General features: G+C 40.0%; 1 protein-coding gene across 2 annotated transcripts in view; it reads right to left on the bottom strand.

Annotated features, from left to right (window-relative positions):
• Positions 1-4,207: 4,207 nt before the first annotated feature.
• The window catches only part of MSR1 (macrophage scavenger receptor 1), a 130,076-nt gene continuing 109,688 nt past the window's right edge, over positions 4,208-24,595 (bottom strand). For both annotated transcript variants that reach the window (XM_006167750.3, XM_006167748.3), the window contains exons 9-10: positions 21,574-21,765; positions 4,208-4,733 (exon numbers count right to left, since the gene is read on the bottom strand). In XM_006167750.3, coding sequence (XP_006167812.1) covers positions 4,600-4,733; positions 21,574-21,765 — 326 coding nt within the window. In that variant the 3' untranslated portion in view covers positions 4,208-4,599. The remainder of the gene's footprint in view (positions 4,734-21,573; positions 21,766-24,595) is intronic.

Here is a 24,595-nt window from a genome sequence, read left to right as displayed (position 1 = left end):
CCATTCTGCACACCTGTTCTTCTTATTGCTAGTTCTTTCTACTATTTCCATGGTATAAAAACTACTGATTCTGAGACTTCACTACTTTCACTGGAGCGAACACTCAACTATAGAAAAAGTTTCATAACTAATTTATTATATTTTCAAACTGTCTGCTATTTAAATTATAAATTGTTTTACGTTAGCTTTCATTTATTAAAATGGGCTGTAAAAAAGTTAGAAAATGTGGAGGGAGCTCAGTTAATATACTTTGGCACCAACATTCAGGAAAGGTTATGCCTCCTTGGCTAAACAGATGCTTAAATCATTTCAAGGCTTATTTTAAAGTTCAAAAATGAAATTATTACTGCACAGAGATATCAACATAGTGCTTAGATAAAGGGTACATATGATAGGAAAGCAATAAATGATACTTTGTATGAACGAATACCTTTTTGTGGACTATTAACAATTCTATGCTTGAACTGGTAGTGATTCACATTATCTTCTAAATGAAGCATTGTTAAGAAGCACTGGACTGTAAAATTAGGTATTACATTACCACCAGAATAAAGTGACAACAGAGCTGAACTATTGTAAGTGATAGCTGGAGAGATACTGCAGAGTCAATCAGTCTGGTGCATACGAAGGGTAGGGAATGGGGAGAGAGAGCTCTGTCTTTTCTGAATACTGAATGAAGTACAGAAAAAGGATTACTATTTTAGTTGGGCCCAAATCATCCGTGACCAGAAATCAAGATGGAAGAAGGTGTAGTTTCCAAGGTCTCTCTTGAGATGAACAGGGATACACTTAAAGCTTACTGAACCCGAGGACCAGCCTGGTCCAATGGCGGAAGTGGGGGTGGGGATTGGATGGAGGGGGGCATGAACTAAATAGGATCCTAATACCCCAGCAGGCTGGGTGGTGTCCTGAGAAGTCCCCCAGGTTGTGAGGGATCCCCTCTGATAGCCAGGCACCGAGGCAGATACCAGTAATCAGCCAGTCATTGTAGGAGGAGCATGGGGAAGGTGGCATCTGGCGTACTCGATCCTCAGGACTCGGGAAGTGGGGCAACACCAGGATCGTGGATGCACTAGTGATTTTGGATTGCTCTTGCTTGGTGGGAATGGGGCTTCTAAGTTTTCAGTCTTATTTCAAGAACTGGCCAGATGGAGCGATGAGGTCCCAGAACCTATTCGTTTACTAAAGCCTAGACCCTCCCTGCAGTCAGGAGTCAGGAGTCCTGCTGCTTCCCTTCATTCTCCCTGCGCCATAAGTCTTAGCTCTGCGAGAAGCTAACTTAACCTCATTATGATGGACTGCTTTTGCTGCTGCTTTTTCTTTTTGGAGCATGGAGCTGCCTACTCCACCATTTTGCTAATATGCTCACTATTTCTTTGCTTGCCCATTCAAGTCAGTGGATTAAAAATAACCTCTACTAAAAATAAAAAAAAATAACCTCTACTTGCAATAAGTCCTTTGTTGATATCGTAAGAGGATAAAAATACATTCTGAGTGGCATAATAAAGCTCCAAATATAAACTACTCTGTAAAACTAAATAGCTGATACATATCAATGTACAGTTTTCCATTTAGCGATGTTCCTGGAAGACTGACTAGCTTGAAGAAAAAAGCACTTAAACATCTATTACTTAACTAAAGGAAAAGTGGAAAGAAACCGTATTTGTAAAAATTAGGTTCTACCGTGGCTATACATGCTTGATCCAAAGCTGTATCTACGGCCAAAAGGGTGTTCAAAAAATCCCTGTGTTTGATTTGAATGAATTAAAAAAACTCAACATAACCATCTTCTAATTGTACTTTTTAAGCAGATATTGTTATTTGTCTGATGGATGTTTACTTCTTCCCTCTCTCGGCCAGAACCTTGGTTTTATTTAGTTAACATTGGGTTTCACAGGCTTGAAGTGCTCAGCCCTGGAGAGTAAATAATACGGTTGTCACCCAGTGATGGTAAGGCCTTATCTCCTCACTGTAATTAGTCTGGGTGAGTATTACCGTTATCTCGATCACACGTAAATTACCGGGACACCAAACGTTCCTCTTAATACCAAATATTACTACGTGATTTGTAATGGGCTTATACTTCAAGCTCACCCTTTACCAGGGTTCATAAAATCTGAAAGATCTGACTTTTGATTTGAAACTATTTTCTCAGGTCACTGTGGTAAAATATTCTAGGTCTTCAAATGTTCACTTTTTCATTTTCTGTATCCTTTGTCTCTGTTTCTTCTTCTTTTTAAAATATACATTTTGCATTTGTTTTAATACTAGATATTCCACAAGTAAAATACCTTGACCCTGGCCAGCTGCCTTTAAACAAAAAATCACAAATTTTTGCTTTTTGGAGGAGTTAATACAACTCACCATTTCAAAATACCCTTCCTTCCACTGTATTGACACTATTAAATTCTTTTTTTAGATTGGATTGAATTCAGTAGGTGATCTCAATTACAAGAAGAGTTTTTAGGTTACTTATTAAAGAAACAAGTATACGCACATTCATGTTAAATCAGTGTCCGTATACACTATAGCAGTAAACCAGTCCCAACACACGACACTGATCTGACACCTCATGCAGTCTCATAGTGTCAGACTCTTTAAAACCACCTTATTTACCTAATGAAGGAAATATCTAGAGAACAGAACTGAGCACAGAGAATTAATAGGTAGCTGACGGTAGAGGCAGGGTTTGCGGAAGTCAGTCTAGATTCAGAATCCATTCTCTTAACCACGAAATTAGACTTCCTGAGAAAACCACCTCCACTCGACAAGCAGCAGAGGGTAGCGTGATAAAGATGCATTTTCAGCAGGCTATTTTCCATATTTCCAATTCCAAGATTACATGTCTGCCTTTTCAGGTGAAGGGCTGGTGAGTCGACTACTGGGTGACTGTGAAGTGAGACGTCAGGACATGAAGAAGTCCTGGAAGCCTGTGCTTTTGCTCATCACTACCAGAGAGAGAACAGCAGAGCAATTCCAAACAGTGCTGTTGAGAGGGGCCTAGGAAACTTGAAAATTGTGTTTCTAGGGCTGGAAATAGAGTCGGCGGGTCTTCAGTAGGAACTGCCGTTCATTCTGTCTTCACTTGTAGGCAGGCACTTTCAGGATAAAGTCCCCCATCTCCGGGTGATTTCACACTCTAGGAGCTGGCTCAGGATGGGCTGACTGCAGCTATGGAAAGGGGTTTTCTTTGACATGCTCAGAGTTATTTTTCTTTAGAGCTGAAGATGCCTCTTTCTTTCTAGTTATAAATGTTGACCAACCTCATGAACAACTCTAAAGAGGGGAAATTAAAACTTCTCTTCTCCTTAAGACATTTGTATTATTAGCTAAAATTGATTTATTTGCTTTTTAAACACAGTGTCCTAGAATTGCAATTAGCTAATTATTCACCTTCATTTAAAATGTATGACAAACTAAGCTCTATGTTGACAAGTGACATTTTGAAGCATCAATTAACTGGACACAAATAGTGATGGTAGGTTTATTCACATTTCCTGCTCTCAGCTGACTTGATGCTTCAGTAAAACCACTGTCAGAACATGACCATGTTAAATAAATTCTCTGCTGCACGAAGGCCAAGACATACCATTTTTTTGTTTTGTTTTGCTCTTGCTATAAGGCATGTATGCTCACTAGAGAGACACAGAGAGAGAAAGAGAAGGAAAGAGAGAAATTACCCCCCATGGAGGATGGCCACATTGCAATTCCTTTTCTTCCTGTTTCCTCTTAGGATTTTAGGCACGCATGGACAAACTGGGCGTGGGCTCAGACTGTTCCGTTTGCCACGCGGGATCCAGGGCCTTAACCTCCACCCCCTGTGGAAGGCCAAAGCAGGTCATTCACATTGCTACCGAGGGGTCAGATCTCTGACTCTTCAATATCAGGAACCTGTGTATGAACTGGAGACTGTGCAAGTGTGGCGCAAAAGAAACCTATCCTTCTCATTATTTAGCAAGTAATTGAAATCAACTACATAGATTATGAAAAAGAGAGGAACAGTAACAAGTATAACGTTGCGATGAAGAGATAAATTGGAGTCAATGCTTCATGTGTCTTCCATTATTAGTTGCTTTCTGTGGTCTAGAAGCCTTACAACTTCAGTATATTCAATTCAATACATACGTTATTAGAAAATGCCATTTAAAAACCAAGAGAAATTGAAGTGGTATAAATAAAGACGTATCGTAGATATAAAAGTGCTCAACATCTTTATTCAGTCACTTAAAATGTTAATTTCTTCAGAAAATATTCTCTAGTAAAGTTCTAAAAAAATTATTTATTCATTTATTCCCTAAGAAAGGGAGAAAGGGAGACGCCACCAATAAAATCCGCATGCTGCGATCCATTCCCAGCTAAGCCAACCCAGGTCTCGCACACGTGGCCACGCCAGGCGTGTACAGGAAGACCCGAGACACAGCCCTGGGACCTTCCCCCGGGGTTTCCGCATCACCGAGTGTGAGTTTACCACTGTGCCACCATCCGGCCCTGGACAGTATTCTTAATCTCTTAAATATTTATTAAATTGCTTTAAGTTGAACAGGATAATAAAATTATTTTGTGACAGTGATTTCATGAACGTGGATGAAAAACGATTGGTTACAAAGCACATGTGACGCCAGCGTCTTCCGAGTGCGAGCAGGCTCTCACGCCCCACTCTTTGATCTTACACTCTTCGATGGAGGATTCTCTCCCAAAGCAAAACACGTCTTTCAGCCAGATGGGGCCAGTACCTGCCATAATCAGAAACAACAGCATCAGCAAGTGGAAGTTAGTGCTTGTGTTGGAGTGGGCCAAAGTCATTTATTTAATCATTCTTTAAGCCAAAAAGTGCTGAGCATTATCTGCACACAAGTTCTACGTCCTCCATTAGGATTCAAAACTGAGTCCCCTGCTTCGGCAGCCTGTGTACTCGGTCACCACGTACACGGCTAAACCACGAAGTAATGAGAGCTGTGGCGAAGGCGCATACACGTTCTATGAAAGCACAGATGAAAAATGATGGATTTTATTTTAAGGATTTAACAAATCAGCTTTATTAATTAAAAAAGAAGAAGAGAAATAAGCTTTAATAATAACCGATGTAGGTAACAACCGGAGGACTAGATGTACCTGTACTTCAGAGGGTCTTGAGTGTCCCTGGAATGAAAGATCCACTGCAGGAAAGAGGCCTCCACAGCAGATCTTTATCCCCATCTTAAACTTCTAGTGTATTTTAATTTTATTTTTTATTCTTTTTTTTGAGAGAGATTTTTTGCTATAGAGTGCATGTGCTTGCCAAAGACAGAGAGACAGACAGCGAGAAATTTCTCCCCAAGGATATAGCCATGCTGCCATCTCTTCTCCATTCTCCTCTCAGGATTTGGGGGCACACACATAAATATGCCTGGCATGAGCGTTTGTTTGTTTTTAAAAGTTGTTCATTTAATTTAATTTTTAATTTTTTAATTTGACCAGAGAAACAGAGAGAGAAAGTGAGAAAGCAAGCTGCTAGGTCCAGGACTCAAACCATGGTTGGCCATGTGGGAGTGTGTTAACCACCACACCACCTGCTGGCCCGACTTGGCATGAGTTTTAAGCTGCTGGACTTGGGACTTCAACAGCAGTCAACTCTGTGGAAGTCCAGTGATGTAACCATTCCGCCATCTGCTGGTGCCAGTGTATTTCAATTTTCATGTGCCTAGTTGATCAAATACATTATTTAGTTTTCATTCAACTAGCAGTAACCCAGTCAGTCGAGGGCTTGCTGTCTTTATGGGAGGTTTGAGAATATTATTAACTTCAGCACAAGGAAACAAGAAAACAACGAAGCTGACACTTACTCTCTTTGTTTGCACTCTTCCTTTGACAAGAAAAACACTGACATCAGCAATCGGACACTGAGCACACATTTAACTAACTACGTAAACAAACTGAAGTGCACTTTCCAGGTACGGATGCCATTTTATCAATGAAGAAGAAAATGACTATTTTGGAAAGAGACTCATCTGCAAAGCTGTTTTTGTTTTTGTTTTTGTTTTTTTTTTTTGAGAGAGGTTTTCGCTATAGGGCGCGTGCGCTCGCCAGACAGACAGAGAGACAGAAAGCGAGAAATCACCCCCCAGGGGGGATGGTCACGCTGCAATCCCTTCTCCTCCATTTTCCTCTCGGGATCTTGGGCACGCATGCACACGCGCCCGGCGTGAGTTTTAAGCCACTGGGTCCAGGATGCGAACCGCGGTCGACTATGTGGGAGTCCAGTAACACAGCCATTATGCTAACTGCTGGTTCCCTGCAAAGCTGTTTCTGAGAACAGGCGTTTGGAAGGGTTTTACTAATTTCCTCTAATGGCTTTGTCAGTCCACAGCTCTCACAGTTGTTACTTGTCCACTTCAGACATTTGAAAATAGAACCTTAGGAAAACCTCTAAGTATATGGTTTCATCAGGTTTTGTTAAAATATAATCGCACACCTAATGAATTAAAAAAAAAAAAAACAAGTTTCGTGCTATCAAAAAAACCTATGATTTAGCAGCGAAGTTTTAGCAAACACTTTTTCAAACTGGTGGCTGGTAAGTGAGTATCTTCATACTGTAAGCATCATTAGTGCCTTTGCTTCTGTCCGATCAGTATGAAGGTGAAAGTTTCTCCTTCAGTCACAGCAGCTATCGAGAACACCTGCAGGGCCCAGTCACTGTCATGCAGCAGTAATTCAAGAGTCTCCCAAGGCTGGCAACCATACAGCCCCCAAAAGGTTCAGGTCCCCAGGTCAGCACAAAAACATGCTGGGTGCAAAGGCAGTGCCCAGGGTCCTGAGGAACCAGAGTCGGAAGAAAGGAATGGCGGGGTGATGGGACCCCGTCAAGGCTGCCTCTCCTTCTCTTTCACGTGAGCACACGTGCACTATCATTTAAAAGGTACATATTTGGAAGTATCTTCAACTTAGAAACAGACTACTATATAGCTATACATTCAGTGTGAAATGAAGACTTGCTTTTCAAAGAGACATGTTTAATGACATGACGCACGGATTTTTCAAATATTCTGTGAGCCTAATAAATGAAATACAACAATTTGTGCATGGTTAATTGTGTGCCTAATTGTAATGAATACATGAGTGGGACCTGGAGGTGGAATAGTGCTGGACTCTCACATGGTTGACCATGGTTCAAGTCCTGGACCCAGTGGCTTGAAACTCACTCCAGGCACATATGTGTGCATGTCCAGAATCACAAGAGACAGATGAAGGAGGAGAGTGTGTGGCATGGCCCTCTCCCCTGGGGAGCGATTTCTCACTTTCTCTCTCTCTCTGTTTCTCTGTGTCTCCAGCAAGTGCATGTACCCTATAGCAAAAAAGACCCTAAATACACACACACACACACACATATATAAACAAAAACACCCAAAGAATATATGTACGTGCATACATAAATAAATTAATTTGCAGCTACTGGTGATTTTGGTGGGTAACATAAGAGCCCATCTCAAAAAATGGATAGAAGCTTTCTGTGTGTGCAAAAAGGGGTTCCCTATTTTAGGGGCAGCATGGAAATGCATGATGTATGAGGACAGTTACCAGCGCTCTGGCACCAAGAACACAACGTAAATTAAGGAGAGAAGAAAGAGTCATTGAGAAGATTAAAAAGTGAGGCCCGTGGTCAAGAAAGCTAGATCCACGTGGCCAAGCCTGGTTTTAAGTCCGACCTTGGCTTGAAAAATGTTCCAGGTGACTGTGCATGTGTGCCCCAAAGCCCAGTGCTCTGGAGCAATAGAGAAGAGATTTCAGGGTGGCCTTTCCCTATGCGCGGAGGGGAGGTTTGCTTTCTTCCTTTCCCTTTCTCTCTTGCCTGGTGAACACACACACCATCAGACAATTATAAAATAAATAAGAAACCGAGGTCATGTTCTAAAATTCTTGAATTTTATAGTCGCAGTCCCCAAAATAAATGCTGTAAGATCTTCATTTTAGAATTGTACTTCTGACAGAAGCAGGGAAGTTGTATTCAAAAGCAAGACATAGCCCAAAGGACAGTTAATAGGATGTCTATATGATCATTTTCTTTGAAGACTCATTTTATTAAAAGAATTATATATTTATTTATTATTGTTACTATTTTTAAATGTACTCAGAAGAGAGAGAGAGTAAGAGAAAGAAAGAGAGTGAGAAGGCAAGCTGTCAGTTCCAGGACTTGAACTGTGGTCAACCAGGTGGAAGTCTAGCACCTTAACCATTACACCACCTGCTGGCCCTTAAGACTTATGTTTTTTTTGGTCTTATAAAAATAATTTTTTACACATAAATTAGTATATTCATTTATTTTTTTGAATAATTTATATCTCCACCAAAAAGATCCAAACATGAGACAAAATTGTATTTTAGTTTACATCAGCAAGCCAATTATTAAAATTATATTTTTTATTTATCATAATAGGAATTAAATGATTGTAATTCAAACAATATTTCTGGTCCAAAAACATCAGAGGTTTTTCTAAGCTGGTCAATGATAAGGGTACTAAAAGAAAGCTCGAGAGGGCAAGCAGTTTTTGAAATACTTATCACAGTATTTATATTTATTATTTATTCAGACTTGAAATTTTTAAAAATTACTTTACTTAGCTTTTATTTACTTATTTTAAAAATTTGACCAGACATACACAGAGTGAGAGAGAGAAAGAGTTAGAGAGAGAAAGTGAGAAAGCAAGCTGCTGGGTCTGGGACTCAAACTGCAGTTGACCCTGTGAGAATCCTTAAGCACCACGCCACCTGCCGGTCCCTGACTTGAAATTTTAAGGCAGACAGAAAGAAACAGAAGAAGAAAATGTGATCGCGACATCAAGACACCTGGCCGGGAACACTGCTGGACTCCTACACCTCTCTCCGTGGTAAGCCACGTTCCCTTTCTCCGTGGTGAGTTGTCTATAGCGTGGGCGTGCTCGTGTATGTGTGTCTCCTCCTAGGATATAATGCCTATACACATCTTCCAAACGCCTCCCAGGACTCCTCATAAACAGGCAAATAATTACACAAATAGCACAACTACTCCCACGTCGATGTGGAAGACAAAGCAGTGGGACATTTATATATTCTATATATTATGTTTATGAACACTTATAAATGTATTAACAGAAGAGAAGCTAAGGTGACAGTCATGGCTTTGTCACCATGTTGGGCATGAGAACGGTGAGGCTGCCCAGCCCCTGTGTCTAGGCTGTCATGATGTTTTATGTATGTATGTATGTATGTATGTATGTATGTATGTATGTATGTATGTATTTTTGGTAAATCTACTAGATTCTGATCTGAGCGCTGCAGAATTTTTCCATTCCTGGAGAGGAGAGCTCTGAGAGAGAATTCCGGCAGCACCAGGAGGGCCATCTCAACTGAACAGCACAGGAAAGAAATTATTCACTCAATTAATGTGTTGACAATGAACATATGTTTTAAGAAACTGCAAGAAAGGAATTCATGAATGTTAGAATACCAATGCTGTGATAATAATAATGAACATTAAGTCTACTTGCTTAAGAATTTACTGCGGCAGGAAACACTCAGAGTACTTTTGATCTATTATCTCATTGAATCTTCAAACAACCTTGAAAAAGTAATTGCTGTCATTGTTCTGTTTTACTGTTGAGGAAACTGAAAATCAGAGAGAATTAGAAATTTAGCCCAAGTACGCCTATCCCAAGCCAGTGCCTTTAGTCAATAATTTACTGCACTCCTCTGCGTTATTACATTTAGTCACTCAGCAAATCTGTTCAGAGTGTCTCCATGGATGAGCAAAACCAAAATCCATATTCGTTTGCAGTGAGCCCTTACATTCTAGATGGATGAAATGTCCGAGGTCCCCCGCAATTAGTGACAGTGTTGATACTTAGATCTAGAATCTCCGATTTTCATTCCAGTTCTTTTTTCCACTGGGGACACGATGTGACACATACACATTAGGAAAAGATCTCCAAAAAAGCCATGGAACATACATATGATTAAAAAGAAAAAAAACTATACATTGATTTTAAAATCGTTTCACATTAGAATACAGTCATGCTTTAATGTCAGGTTTCCACGACATTTTTGAAGTTCCCGCATATTGTGCCACTCAGTAAACTCATTTTTTTGTTTGGTGAAAAAGATTCAGATACGTCACACATGTGTTGAATGCTTGTGCATTCACATGGAAGGTCTTTCCACTTATTCTAAATTACCTTCTCATAATAACCTTGTAAAATAATGACAATTATCTCCACTTTCAAGATAAATAAACCGAGACTCAGAAAGGGTGTGTAACTTTTTTCTAAACAACAGATAACAAAGCCAAGCAGCAGAGAAAGATGGCATTTAAAACTGGGTAATACTCCCTGGATACATAAAAACCCAATAGAGTTATAGAAATAATTTCCAAAAATCTGTTGTTTTGTTTTTATATTAATATATTCAAGATTACTAAGCCCAAGGGAAAAATGTATTTAATACATACTCCCCATCTCATCCCAAATTGTTTTCTGCATTAAAAAATAATGAAAAGGTAACATAGAATTCACAAAATTTTATCTTCATGTAAAACCAATAGATGAAAAGCGTATTTGTTTTTCTTTCTTTCGATAATAACAAGTTACTCAAGGATTTTTGTTGTTGCTGTTGTTGTTGATTATTTTTTTTTCTTTTAGCCTGAACTATTCTACTCAGTGGAAACTTAGGCAAAATTGACATGGTATTTTAAAAATCATTTTAAAAGTCTATTTATTTATTTCATGAAAGAAAGAGAGAGCAAGAGAGAGAGAGACACCCTCACCAGAGTCTATGCCCTAATTCTCCACCCAAACCCCCACCCCCACCCCCTTTACCAGCCAGCCAGGATCACAGGCACACAGCATGTGTCGGTCAGCCCAGGAACTCAATCCCATCCTTCCACGTGGCTTCAGCATTGCAGACCACTGTGCAACAACTGTGCACCACAGCTGGTCTGCCATATGTATTTTAGATACGTATTTATTCTTTAATCAATCCTTTCTCTTTTTCTCTCATCTATCTGCCTGTGATTCTACACATCTATAATGTTCTTCACAATTTTAGGACTGTAAGGAGAACAAATTATTAACTCATTTTGCGCTTCTAAGAGTAGGCAGTGGGCTGGACCCATAATCTTGTGGTTGAGGGAACCAGATTTCACATAGCCAACTATAGTTTGAATCCTGGCCCTGGTGACTTAAAAATCACACTGTGTGTGTGTGTGTGTGTGTGTGTGTGTGTGTGTGCATGCCTCAAAAAACTGACAAAAATGTAGAAACAGAGGAGAAAGGATTGTTGCATGCCCACACCCCATTGGGAGTGGGTGTGCTAGCTTCGTTATCCATGCCTCTCTCTCTCTCTCTCTCTCTCTGGCAAGTGCACCCACCCCCTAACATTTTTTTTTAGAAACAAAAACAAAGACCAGGCAACAATGTAAGTGTTGTCTAAGACTTCTGGAGCTTTATGAGTTTGGTTTGTGATCCTTGAGCATATGTATACTTTACAGGTTATCTATGTCCTCTTATCTTCTTCCAAGAAAAGACAGATATTGCCATTTCTTTGGGTGATTTGAGTATCGGTAATCTGATATTCATATTAGCACCAATTTTATGGCAAAAAAGTAGGTAACCAGATTTTATACAGTAGACAGATACATAGTATGGTGATGAAATTTGAAATTAGTTAATGGCTGAAAGCATCTTAATGTATTTTAACTATATCTAGACATGGTCAGGCGATATGAATTTCTGTTACTTTTAATGGGTGGAAAGTGCTTTATAAACATCTTCTTGCTTGAGTAAGAGATTGTGTCTTAGATCAAAGTTGAAAATCCCAGTGATAGAGAAGAAAGGGTAAGCAGAGACTGCAGTGGATCCTGGTATGCGGTTTTGGAGAAATTGCTTATTCTTCTTCAGTTGTACCACACACAGAATTAAAGGGATAGGACTAAAATAGCTTTGATATTTAACATTCTATGATTCTTTTAAAAAAATTAACACTTTTTATTGCCAGAGGGCATACAGGGTTGGGAGAGAGAAAGAGAGAAAGCATCGCCCCCCCAATGGGGACGTGGTAACCCCACAATCTCCTTTCTTCCATTTTCCAATATGGATTTGGGGCATGCACAAATGCCTAGTGTGTTCTCAAGTGACCAGAGCCAAGATTTGAACAGTTGTTGGTTATATTGGATCCAGTTCCCTGGCACAGGGTTTACTTGGTTGTGTTACAGGGTCTGCTAAGATTCTGAAAGAGCAAACTCTTTAGAAGCGAAGTTCTTGAGGATGAAGAATTTAGAAGGACGTTCTGTCTAGGGGTGGGAGTGTGATAACTAGAGCCAGGTTAAGGCATGGATCTTGATGCACACATAGCCCCACAACCACTGCCAAAATAGCTATGCAAATTTGGGCAAGCTTTGTGATCTCCGTTAACCTTACTTACTTCTCTATGAAAAACTGGAGCTATTATATCGATTTCACATAGGTGCCATGGCACTATGTGAGATCATGATAAGCAATAGTATACCATACTTAGTGTTGTCTCTGTTTTTGGTCAAGTTACAGAACAGCAATGCTCTGAACTCTGTAGGCTCTTCCTTCCCTTCTATAATATCCAACATCCATTGATGTCTCTAAACCTTTAATACCCAGGGAGGGCTTGGTAAAAAATTGAGTTCTGGTCCAGCCATGGTGAATCAGGTAGTCGGGTGCCACTGGGAGATACCGGATTCTTAGGGAAAGGGCGGGGTGTGGATGTGGGTTAACCTGAGCACATCAAGTGCACCCACAAACCCACAACCCTGACTTACTGAGAGGCTGGGAAAGTTACAATGTGAGGCCTTGTCCAGGATACCTCTCTACTGCCCTATTTCTTGCTCAAGAAATAAATAAGCCAAATTGGAGTGCTGTTATATTGATTTATTCTATTTACCTTTCGGATTATTTTACTTCATTTGCAAAAGGAAAATTTGGAAGTGTAGAGTTATACTTTTAAAACTGCAAATTGACATTTTATAATGGCATAGATTTATGGGCATGGGTTGATCTGATAAGTTACAAGTATAATGTGAAATAATTAAACTTGTTAAATGTATTCATCATATCAAATATGTAACCTTATTGGGAACACACTGAAATTTACCCTCAGCAATTGTGAAATATATATTAGAGTTGTATTTTTTACTGCCCCTGTTTATTATTGCATTTTTTGAGAGGTTTTTGCTAAAGGGTGCATGTACTTGCTAGAAAGACAGAGAGAGACAGACAGAAAGTGAGAAATCACCCCCCAGGGGGGAATGGCCATGCCACAATCCCTTCTCCTCCATTCTCCTCTCGGGATCTTGGGCACGCATGCTCACGTGCCTGGTGATAGTTTAAGCCACGGGATCCAGGACTTGAATCATGGTCGACGACATAAGAGTCCAGTGACATAGCCATTATGCCAACTGCTGGTCCCAATTGTTGCATGTTTTGAACATTTCACTTAGAAAAATTATTATTGTCTGAAAGTGTAGTAGTCAGCTAAGAATAATTAAAAGACAGCATTTTCGTTTAGAATTTTGTTTTCATTTTCAAGTTTGGAGCTTCTGTACTATGGACTTAGGAGAAGGTGAAGTAACTACTCTAAGGCCAGTTTTTAGTTTTCCTGTCAGCATCTAAGCAGCTCAGACACACCTAGAATGGAGATAGTGGCAGGGTCCCTAGAACTCATCCGCATTTGCTCTGGGAGACCACTGGGACCAGCTGCGGGAAGTCTGTGTAGGACAGAAGTGACTCGCTCTCCTTCCCAGCCTCATGCAATGACAAGCACCGGAAGCCTCTCAGTGCCTCCTGCATTTCACTTGTTTTGTCTATTCAGAAAAAAGAAAGAACATTCCACTTGATGCAAAAGGTGCGTCTACGTGAAAGAACCTACTTCAAGGAGTGTGCTTTAAGCTTCATGCCCGTAAATCATGTTGCTGGCAGCTACAAAATGAATTGTTCTTTAAAGCTAACATGGATTATCTCTGGTAAGCCAGGTTTGCTATTTTAAAATCAGGGAAAAAAATAAAAAGTGGGGAGACTTTGTCTAGAAAATTATATTCTTTCTATAATGGGGAAATTATACAAAAGGGATTAATTTAAATTTTTTTCCTTTGGTTTCAACTTTGGTAATCATGTACAATATACTATTAATTGGATTCTTCTTACTTCCTTAAATAATTAAAACCTGAATGCACGCTTCTCTTTCACTCCCCTCCCTACCCACTCATATGTCTAAGCTTTTGTCCTGTCTCTATTTTACATTCCGAATTGTTTTTCTCTTTTCAACCCAAGTGAAACTGTAAATTTAAGGTGGACAAGTGGACAAATAAAGAGGATTTTAAACAGTTTTCCATAAAAAAAAAAAAATTGGCATGTCTAATCCCAAATCAGGTCACAATGTAAGCTTGTCTCTTAAAATACAATGTCCAGTGAAGCAGATCATGAAATTTATTTTTCAAAAGGTTTATCTTTAGAACAAATATTCTCAGTTCTATTATTTCATTCTTCCAGTTCATCTTACTTTATTATTTTAAACTTCTGATAATTATCTTCAGTGGTTTAGTAGTAAACTCTCAGCAAAGAGCTGAAATGAGAGCTAGGTCCGCAGAAGGTAGTCAGGAGGTTATCAGAACGGTTCCTACACAAGATATTTCCCCAGACACATCTTTGTACAATGGAGAATCACTTTTAACGTTTTGACCCTTGAAACATCACCGATGTCAGTGCAGAATATAGTCCTGATCAGACGCTCCTGTCTTTCAGAGAGAATGGCAAATAAGCTTGGAATTCTACAGCTCATGTTGCTGCTAGCAGTTGTCCCTTCAGCACCGAGCGGCACTGTGAGTGGGCTGCAGAGTGGGTGTTTCCATATGTTAACTCACTTAAGGTTCAAAACAAATCTGCTGGGTTGGTTATTATTCTCATTTTATTGGCGAGAGAGTTGAAACTCTGAGACATAAGGACCAGGGCTAAGGTTTCAACTCCTATGTTCTCAGCTACAAAACTCTTAGTCTTCCCAATTAGTTTCACTAGGTACTTGAAAATGTGAAAGAGAAACCAAAATTCTAACAGCTTTAGTTTAAAACTCTGGGACAATGTATGGAATTACCCACTATTGTAAACACACAACCTCATTAAAAATAGACATCAGTAAATGTAAATAAGGAATTATAAAATAAAAGAAAGAAGCAAAAATGAAGAAGAAGACATCAGTGGTGCAGGAGTACAATGCAATGCTCTGTGAGGCAGTCTCAATGGGAAGGCTCCAGGAGGGAATCTAGACATCTTCGTGAGTGTGCTGGGCATGCATATGCCTATAACATAGGGCTGGCCAAAGGTTGGAAGTACATCGTAGTATCAAGACCCTGTTTGGAGGTGCTGCCTGTCTCTCTCTGTCTCTCTTGCTCATGGAAGAAATAAATACTAAACCTTAGGATTATTTAAGAAATTTTGTGAATCAATAAAATGTGTGTGGGGGGAAGGAATGGAAAACAACTGTGGACACCTGAGATAGTGTGGGAGGAGGGTGGGAAATGGCATAGGGTGAGAAATAGGGGAGAAAATATATATACATGAGAAACTAGAAATGGAAAATTATTGATGATAACATGTATAATTAAACCACTATGCAGTATATTCTGTTCTGCATGGGAAATCACATTTTGTATGCTGTGACAATGCTCAGTGAATGACGGTAGATTAATTAATTAAAAATACATCAAGAAAAAATTACATGTAGTTAACAGACACACTAGAGATGTAGTTCGATCAAGAAAGCCTAAGAGATTTGTTCCCATAGAATCAAGTAAATAATGTCACATAAGACTATACTCTATTGTTTCATTCCTTATTTAAATAGAAAACATTTTCTTGCCAGTGTCTTGGCATACATATTTCCTTTATTTCTTACCAGTGCTTTAGGTCAGAAATCCTTTGAAATATGAGTAAAAATGAATGAAAGCTTGAGGGAATCATATTTTACTTGTAAGATTAGGCTTTAAAGTTGATGCAATTTTAAGACAATGGTCTCCAGTTGCGTGGGTTTCACTTACGTTGGGGACTCCAGTGGAAAAGCATCTCTGCAGCCCATGGCAGGGCTTATGCTCAAGGAATAAACGAAGCCAGCATACAAGGTCCTGTTCATTTTCACACCACAGGTCCTATTGGCCAAGGCTTATTGATTTCCTTGGAATTAAAATACATATTCTACTATTGTGGCTCTGAATTTGATTTTCTCTTTGTAATGCATTAAAACTTTACTTCAGGACATGGGAGGTTAATGAGCTATCCCACTGGATTTATTTCTTGAAAAAAAAAATAAAGGCTAAATGCAGAGCTGTCAGTGTAATGGATTATGTAAGCTACAGCAGCACTCATCTTGATTGAGAGTACTTGAGAGTATTTTTCTTCTTTGCAATGAGCTAGTCTACATCGATTACATTACCTCAACAACTGAGAACTATTTATTTCATCTTGTCAACAAAGGCGAATCCTGAGACTCTGCATTATTCACGCATTTTCTTTCTTTCTTTTTTCTTTTTAAAATAGTTTTGAGAGAGATTTTTGCTACAGGGTGCCTGTGCTCACTTGAGAGAGAGATGGAGGAACAGAAAGCAAGAAATCACCCCCTGGGAAGATGGCCACACCACAATCCCTTCTCTTCAATTTTCCTATTGGGATCCTGGGCACACAGGCACATGCACCTGGTGTGGTTTTTAAGCAGCCAGGTCTAGGATTCGAACCACAGTTGACTATGTGGGAGTTCAGCAACATAGCCATTACACCCATCTGCTGGTCCTTACACATATTATTTCTGAAACTGAAGAATGTTTAGTCATTTCATTGGTGAGCAAGTCCATATTTGAGAATTGAATATATTTTTTACTATAACTGCAGCTATCCACTTCATTGATGCTAAGAGTTATCTGAAATGTTTTATATAATGCTATATTTAAAATCAATAGCCTATCATTATGTGGACGGTAGTTGCCATAGACAGTCATAGGCAGTCTCTCCATATTCAACCTCGTGGAAAGTCAAATTGCCAACTTAGACTTGCTGACTGCACCATTTGATTCTCTAGAACAAGAGTTGGGGGGTGTATTTTTACATTTTTCTCTCTCTAAAAAAGAAAAACAATAATCTAGCTTATTGCCATTGAAAATAGTTTCCTAGAGGAAGTAAATTGAACAGGTGCAAGAATGATGTAAGCCTATACTTCTCAACATGGGGAAAAAGTTCTGAAGATGTGGTAAGGATAGTTTAAAAATGCCAAAGACCTTTTGTTTCTTCTATCAGACCTTTAAAGCACATGTTAAAAATTGGTGGCCAGGTTGAATCTGGGTACATAAATTCTGCATAGTATCATTCTACTGTTTCAGGGTTACTTTCTTCATTAAATTATCATTCTGGTCTCTGAAGACATTAGAATCTGAATTCCAGCTTAAATTCATCTTTAAATCTGAGATGAAAATTCATTTTGGTAAAAAAAATAAATAAAAAGGATATATAGGACCAGCAGTTAGTGTAATGATTATGTCACTGGACTCCCACGTAGTCGACCGTGGTTCGTGTCCCGGACCCGGTGGCTTAAAACTCATGCCGGGCGCATGTGCATGCGTGCCCAAGATCCTGAGAGGAGAAAGGAGGAGAAGGGATTGCAGCGTGGCCATCCCCCCTGGGGGATGATTTCTCACTTTCTGTTTCTCTCTCTTTGTCTGTCTGGCGAGTGCACGCGCCCTATAGCAAAACCCTCTAAAAAAAAATAAATAAAAAGGATATATAGGATCAGCAGTTAGTGTAATGATTATGTCACTGGACTCCCACGTAGTCGACCGTGGTTCGTGTCCCGGACCCGGTGGCTTAAAACTCATGCCGGGCGCATGTGCATGCGTGCCCAAGATCCTGAGAGGAGAAAGGAGGAGAAGGGATTGCAGCGTGGCCATCCCCCCTGGGGGATGATTTCTCACTTTCTGTTTCTCTCTCTTTGTCTGTCTGGCGAGTGCACGCGCCCTATAGCAAAACCCTCTAAAAAAAAATAAATAAAAAGGATATATAGGATCAGCAGTTAGTGTAATGATTATGTCACTGGACTCCCACGTAGTCGACCGTGGTTCGTGTCCCGGACCCGGTGGCTTAAAACTCATGCCGGGCGCATGTGCATGCGTGCCCAAGATCCTGAGAGGAGAAAGGAGGAGAAGGGATTGCAGCGTGGCCATCCCCCCTGGGGGATGATTTCTCACTTTCTGTTTCTCTCTCTTTGTCTGTCTGGCGAGTGCACGCGCCCTATAGCAAAACCCTCTAAAAAAAAATAAATAAAAAGGATATATAGGATCAGCAGTTAGTGTAATGATTATGTCACTGGACTCCCACGTAGTCGACCGTGGTTCGTGTCCCGGACCCGGTGGCTTAAAACTCATGCCGGGCGCATGTGCATGCGTGCCCAAGATCCTGAGAGGAGAAAGGAGGAGAAGGGATTGCAGCGTGGCCATCCCCCCTGGGGGATGATTTCTCACTTTCTGTTTCTCTCTCTTTGTCTGTCTGGCGAGTGCACGCGCCCTATAGCAAAACCCTCTAAAAAAAAATAAATAAAAAGGATATATAGGATCAGCAGTTAGTGTAATGATTATGTCACTGGACTCCCACGTAGTCGACCGTGGTTCGTGTCCCGGACCCGGTGGCTTAAAACTCATGCCGGGCGCATGTGCATGCGTGCCCAAGATCCTGAGAGGAGAAAGGAGGAGAAGGGATTGCAGCGTGGCCATCCCCCCTGGGGGATGATTTCTCACTTTCTGTTTCTCTCTCTTTGTCTGTCTGGCGAGTGCACGCGCCCTATAGCAAAACCCTCTAAAAAAAAATAAATAAAAAGGATATATAGGATCAGCAGTTAGTGTAATGATTATGTCACTGGACTCCCACGTAGTCGACCGTGGTTCGTGTCCCGGACCCGGTGGCTTAAAACTCATGCCGGGCGCATGTGCATGCGTGCCCAAGATCCTGAGAGGAGAAAGGAGGAGAAGGGATTGCAGCGTGGCCATCCCCCCTGGGGGATGATTTCTCACTTTCTGTTTCTCTCTCTTTGTCTGTCTGGCGAGTGCACGCGCCCTATAGCAAAACCCTCTAAAAAAAAATAAATAAAAAGGATATATAGGATCAGCAGTTAGTGTAATGATTATGTCACTGGACTCCCACGTAGTCGACCGTGGTTCGTGTCCCGGACCCGGTGGCTTAAAACTCATGCCGGGCGCATGTGCATGCGTGCCCAAGATCCTGAGAGGAGAAAGGAGGAGAAGGGATTGCAGCGTGGCCATCCCCCCTGGGGGATGATTTCTCACTTTCTGTTTCTCTCTCTTTGTCTGTCTGGCGAGTGCACGCGCCCTATAGCAAAACCCTCTAAAAAAAAATAAATAAAAAGGATATATAGGATCAGCAGTTAGTGTAATGATTATGTCACTGGACTCCCACGTAGTCGACCGTGGTTCGTGTCCCGGACCCGGTGGCTTAAAACTCATGCCGGGCGCATGTGCATGCGTGCCCAAGATCCTGAGAGGAGAAAGGAGGAGAAGGGATTGCAGCGTGGCCATCCCCCCTGGGGGATGATTTCTCACTTTCTGTTTCTCTCTCTTTGTCTGTCTGGCGAGTGCACGCGCCCTATAGCAAAACCCTCTAAAAAAAAATAAATAAAAAGGATATATAGGATCAGCAGTTAGTGTAATGATTATGTCACTGGACTCCCACGTAGTCGACCGTGGTTCGTGTCCCGGACCCGGTGGCTTAAAACTCATGCCGGGCGCATGTGCATGCGTGCCCAAGATCCTGAGAGGAGAAAGGAGGAGAAGGGATTGCAGCGTGGCCATCCCCCCTGGGGGATGATTTCTCACTTTCTGTTTCTCTCTCTTTGTCTGTCTGGCGAGTGCACGCGCCCTATAGCAAAAACCTCTAAAAAAATATAAATAAATAAAATAAAAAGGATATAATTGTGGCCTATTATCAATACTACTCCTATATTTAGCCTAATGACTTGCATACAGTTATTATTTAAAAAATTATCGCCTAATATCACTTAACAATATCTTCTAGCATTTAAGAAGCCTATCTTATCTTTTTCCAGTTTTCCAATGTGATAGTTTGACATCCTCCCCTATTTTTCACTATAGATAAGATTATCGGATGTGCTGCTGTAATTTCTGTAACCACCATAATTTTACATATAATTTCCTCTTCATTTTACCAACTGGCCCACGTTTATCTAAAACAACACCACTTAGGAAATCAAGAAGGCTAAATCCTACCAATGTAAAACAAATTGAGATAGTAATAATATTGGGCATGTGTTAAAATATTTTATGCCTTGCAGATTCTCTCCCTAACCCTCTGGGTAGTTCATAGTGAAAATGAAAACACACAAATGCATATACATCCAAAAATCAGTTAACGGTTCATCAATTTGAAATTGAAGCTTGTGTGTCTCGTCTTTTCTCTTATTTCCTGGCATGCCCTTTCAAAAAAGCTAAACCAGGGACCAGCAGTTGGCATAATGATTTGGTCACTGGACTCCCACGTAGCTGACCACAGTTCGAGTCTGGACCTGGTGGCTTAAACTCACATGGGGTGCGTGTGCGTGCATGCCCTAGATCCGAGAGGAGAATGGAGGAGAAGGGATTGCAGCATGGCCATCCCCTCAGGGGTGATTTCTCGCTTTCTGTCTCTCCATCTCTCTCTGCCCAGCGAGCGCATGTGCTCTGTAGCAAACATTTCTCTTTTAAAAAAAAAAAATCACAACTTGTCTCAGAGAAGATGTGAATTGTTTATTATATCTCCTCCTTTTTGTTTCTACTTTCTACAGGCCATTTTGACAAAATCTTACACTGAATTCCTTCCTCCTGTCTTATGGTTCCTGGACCTACTTGGTTCTATATCTTTAGAGAATGTCTACAATTCATTAAAAAAAAGATAAGATAGCTCTTCTTGGAAGCAACCTGAGGCGTTCTGAAAGTGGTTCACAATTCACTTGACCCAGAAAATCACACAAAATCATGCAAATCAAGAAGTTCAAATTTTGTTGTTTACTATAAGGACATCTGGGAAACTGCCCAGGTCATCAAGGGTATGCATATATGAAATGTCACCAAGTATCAGCAGGATGTCACTTTGCAGAAGCAGTGTGTGCCATTCTGTTCGCAACAGTAGGCAGACGTGCCCAGACCGACCGTGGGGCTGGACACAGGGTTGGCGGGTCCAAATGTGTGCTGAATATTTGCAGCACATCCTAAAAAACGAAGAGTTGTGCTGCACTGAGGGGTTTAGAAGTAGATCCTCTGGTCATTGAGCACATTCAGGAAAACGAGGTACGCAGAAAGAACTCGTAGCTCAATTAACCCATAAAGGAGCTCTCTGCCACATCGATATGTTCCTCACTGAAAGAGAGCAAACCGTACCTACACCAGAAGAGGAGGCTGCATAGAAGAAAGAGATACTGCAGGAGAAAAAACAACAAAAAACGCACCGCATTGGAAGAAATTCAACATGAAATAAATGTCGTAGGTAAGTAAAAGGAAAAAGTTACCTTCTCCAAAATAAGCTCGACTGTGCACACTTTGGACACCTTGGTACCCCAGGCTCCTGCAGACGACCAGTCCGGTGCGTATTTCCCAGCGGTCGTCACAAATCGTGCCCCACCGGCCGCCGTGGAACACCTCCACTCTTCCCTGGTGAGGGCCGCTGCCACCCACCAGGCGAACGGTCTTAGCTTCAGATGCTGAAAAACAGAGGTTAATTATGCACGTATGTTTTATAATGCTTTTTTTTTTTAAATCGTTTTAGGACACTTTTACTAAGAGTTCAATATTGAAATAAATATTGAACTTTCTAGCACCACCTATTGGTACAGAGTTTAACTGTCAATATTTCATTTATAAAAACTGAAGAGCAAAAATTCTTCCTATTTTTAACATTTCTGTAAGTTTATATATATATATATGTATATATATCTATTTTTTATGTCAAAGATCATGTTTCAATGACTTTAAAAATTTGATAGCTATACATTTATTAATGTTATACAGATTTCTTAAATTATTTAGAAAAATGTACCACAAAGCTGTTATTATTATTTTGAGAGATTTTCCTATAGGGCACATGCACTCTCCAGAGACAGAGACAGACAGACAGAAAGTGAGACATCACCTCCCAGGAGGGATGGCCACACTGCAATCCCTTCTCCTCCATTTTCCTCTTGATATTTTGGGCATGCACCCACATGCACCAGACATGAGTTTCAAAAGATGCTTGATCTGGGACTTGACCCATGGCTGATCACATGAGAGTCCAGTGCTTTACCCACTACACCACCTGCTGGCCCCACAAAGGTATTATTTTATTGTCACACTAACGCAGAAACTCGATACATTCTCTAGTGACTTACTTTCAGTGGTATAGACCAAGAAGTAGACCTTGTATAATGCCAGAAACAAAAATCTAGTTCTTCCTAGTAAGAGAAACGAGGTAACTCTAGTGGTGTCGTCATTTAGAAAAGCTAGGATAGTCCTCGTTACAAAAACTTTAGATTTTGTCTCACATTTTCGTGTTTTTCTTCTGTTTGAAAAAGAATTAATGTGATCAAAAAAACTAGACAAGTATTGTGTGTTTTGCAAAATGACTAAAGGAGTAAACTTTACAAAGAACTACACTATGTTGATAATCTAAAGGTAATTTTATCCTGTAATGTCTAATCAAAATTGTCACATATATGATAAACTTTGATAGAATCTTGATACATAAATATGAAATGATTCATACTTTTAGAAACCAAGATATACATGTTGAACCTAGGGACCGATAAATAAAAATGTACAACTGGGATTATTAAAAACAATTCACTTGGAGTATCAAAATTCTTTCAACAGCCCATACCATTCTGTTAACTATTTGTTTAAAAAATCATTTGTCTGAAGAATGGAATGTAAATCAGAGACAGAAAACATTTTAAAATTTTACTTAGTGCTAAATAAAAATAACACTACTCTGTCACAATCATAAAAGCCAATGAATAAATGTAGTTTTATTAACTATATCTTTCCAAATGTAAGCTCGAGGAGCTTTGTATTATAAAGCTCAAGATACAATGGTCATAACAAAAATATCTTACTAATGTGAAAATAGTTTTATTATGTGGGGATTCCCAATTCAAGCTAATTTTGTAGAAACAGTAATCCAATAACATGCAAAGAAAATTGACAATTTCTTATAACAAAACTGGCTGAGCCACTCAGAAACATAAAGAGAATAGATGGCATTTTAATCTATGTTATTATAATTATAGTTATTTTTCTGGATTTGTCCAAAACTGTAATTCAGTACTTAATACTGAATTAATGTAATCATGTCCAAACACATAAGCCATTCCTCTCTTAATAAGCATAAGTTAAAAACACTTTTAGAGAGGAAAATAATGTGCTATTACAGTATTCAAACTTTCAATTACCTAGTCAAATACCTGGGTGGCCCAGTCATTCCCTATAATTGCCTAAGAAAATGAGAAAGCATAATCGAAGAATGGATGGATGGGTTCTGTGAAGTCTATAAATATTAGAGTCATGTTGTATTAATTAGGGTCATGCCCAAATGTTTATTTTCACACAAGCCAAATATAGCCAAGGTTAATATATGTATCATTCATGCTATGAAAAAAAAGGCCTATTGAAACACTGGATTATATAAGCCTGCTCATCTTACTGCTCAAACAAATGCATGTTAGCATTTTCTCAGCGCGTTCTTTACCTCCTCTTCCTCCCTAAATGTCATCAAACGAGCCTTGCTTGTTCAGTCAGGGGTTCTTAAACTCTGGCATGTCACGGACTCCCAGAAGGCTGGACCCACGCCCAGAGTTTGTCATTCAGCAGGTCTTTTGGGGAGTCCTGGTCATTTACACTCTTGACACGTTTCCAAGTGATGCTGATCCTGCTGGTCCAGGGACCACACTTTGCAAACCACTAACAAAGGTGTTTTGTATTTAAAAGAGAAGGCACGTCATATCAGAAGCAGCTGCTGCTGTTTCTACAACCCTTTGGTTTTATTTAATGGTAAAGCAAATGGCTTCACATTTCCTCCCAAATCCTTACGTTTCTGGAATTCTGACGGTAAGTCCCTCTGTTCAAACTCTCTGAGCCCCATATCTTTCCTTTTATGCCTGCGCATATTGTCACCTGAAATATTTTTCTTTCTTTTCTTTTTTTTTTTTTTTTAATTTGCAAAAGAGCTCATGGGCTCATTGGAGAGAGTGTGTGTATGTGAGAGAAAGTGAGAAAGCGTTACCCACCCACCCTGCCCAGAGAGGATGACCACACCACAATCCATTCTCCATTTTCCTCTTAGGCTTTTGGGCAAACATACACACAGACAAACACACTTGGTGTGTTTTTCAAGTCACTGGATCAGAGACTCGAACTGTGCTGTCAGCTACATGGGATCCAGCTACCTTAATCACTATGCCATCGGTTGTTCATGACATATTTTTCAATTTTATTTATTTATTTATTTATTTATTTATTTATTTATTTATTTATTTGGAGAGATTTTCACTGTAGGGC

This window comes from Tupaia chinensis, unplaced genomic scaffold (genome assembly GCF_000334495.1).
Source record: "Tupaia chinensis unplaced genomic scaffold, TupChi_1.0 Scaffold145057_1, whole genome shotgun sequence".
Classification (NCBI taxonomy): Eukaryota; Metazoa; Chordata; class Mammalia; order Scandentia; family Tupaiidae; genus Tupaia; species Tupaia belangeri.
This window is presented reverse-complemented; position numbering and strand designations above follow the sequence as displayed.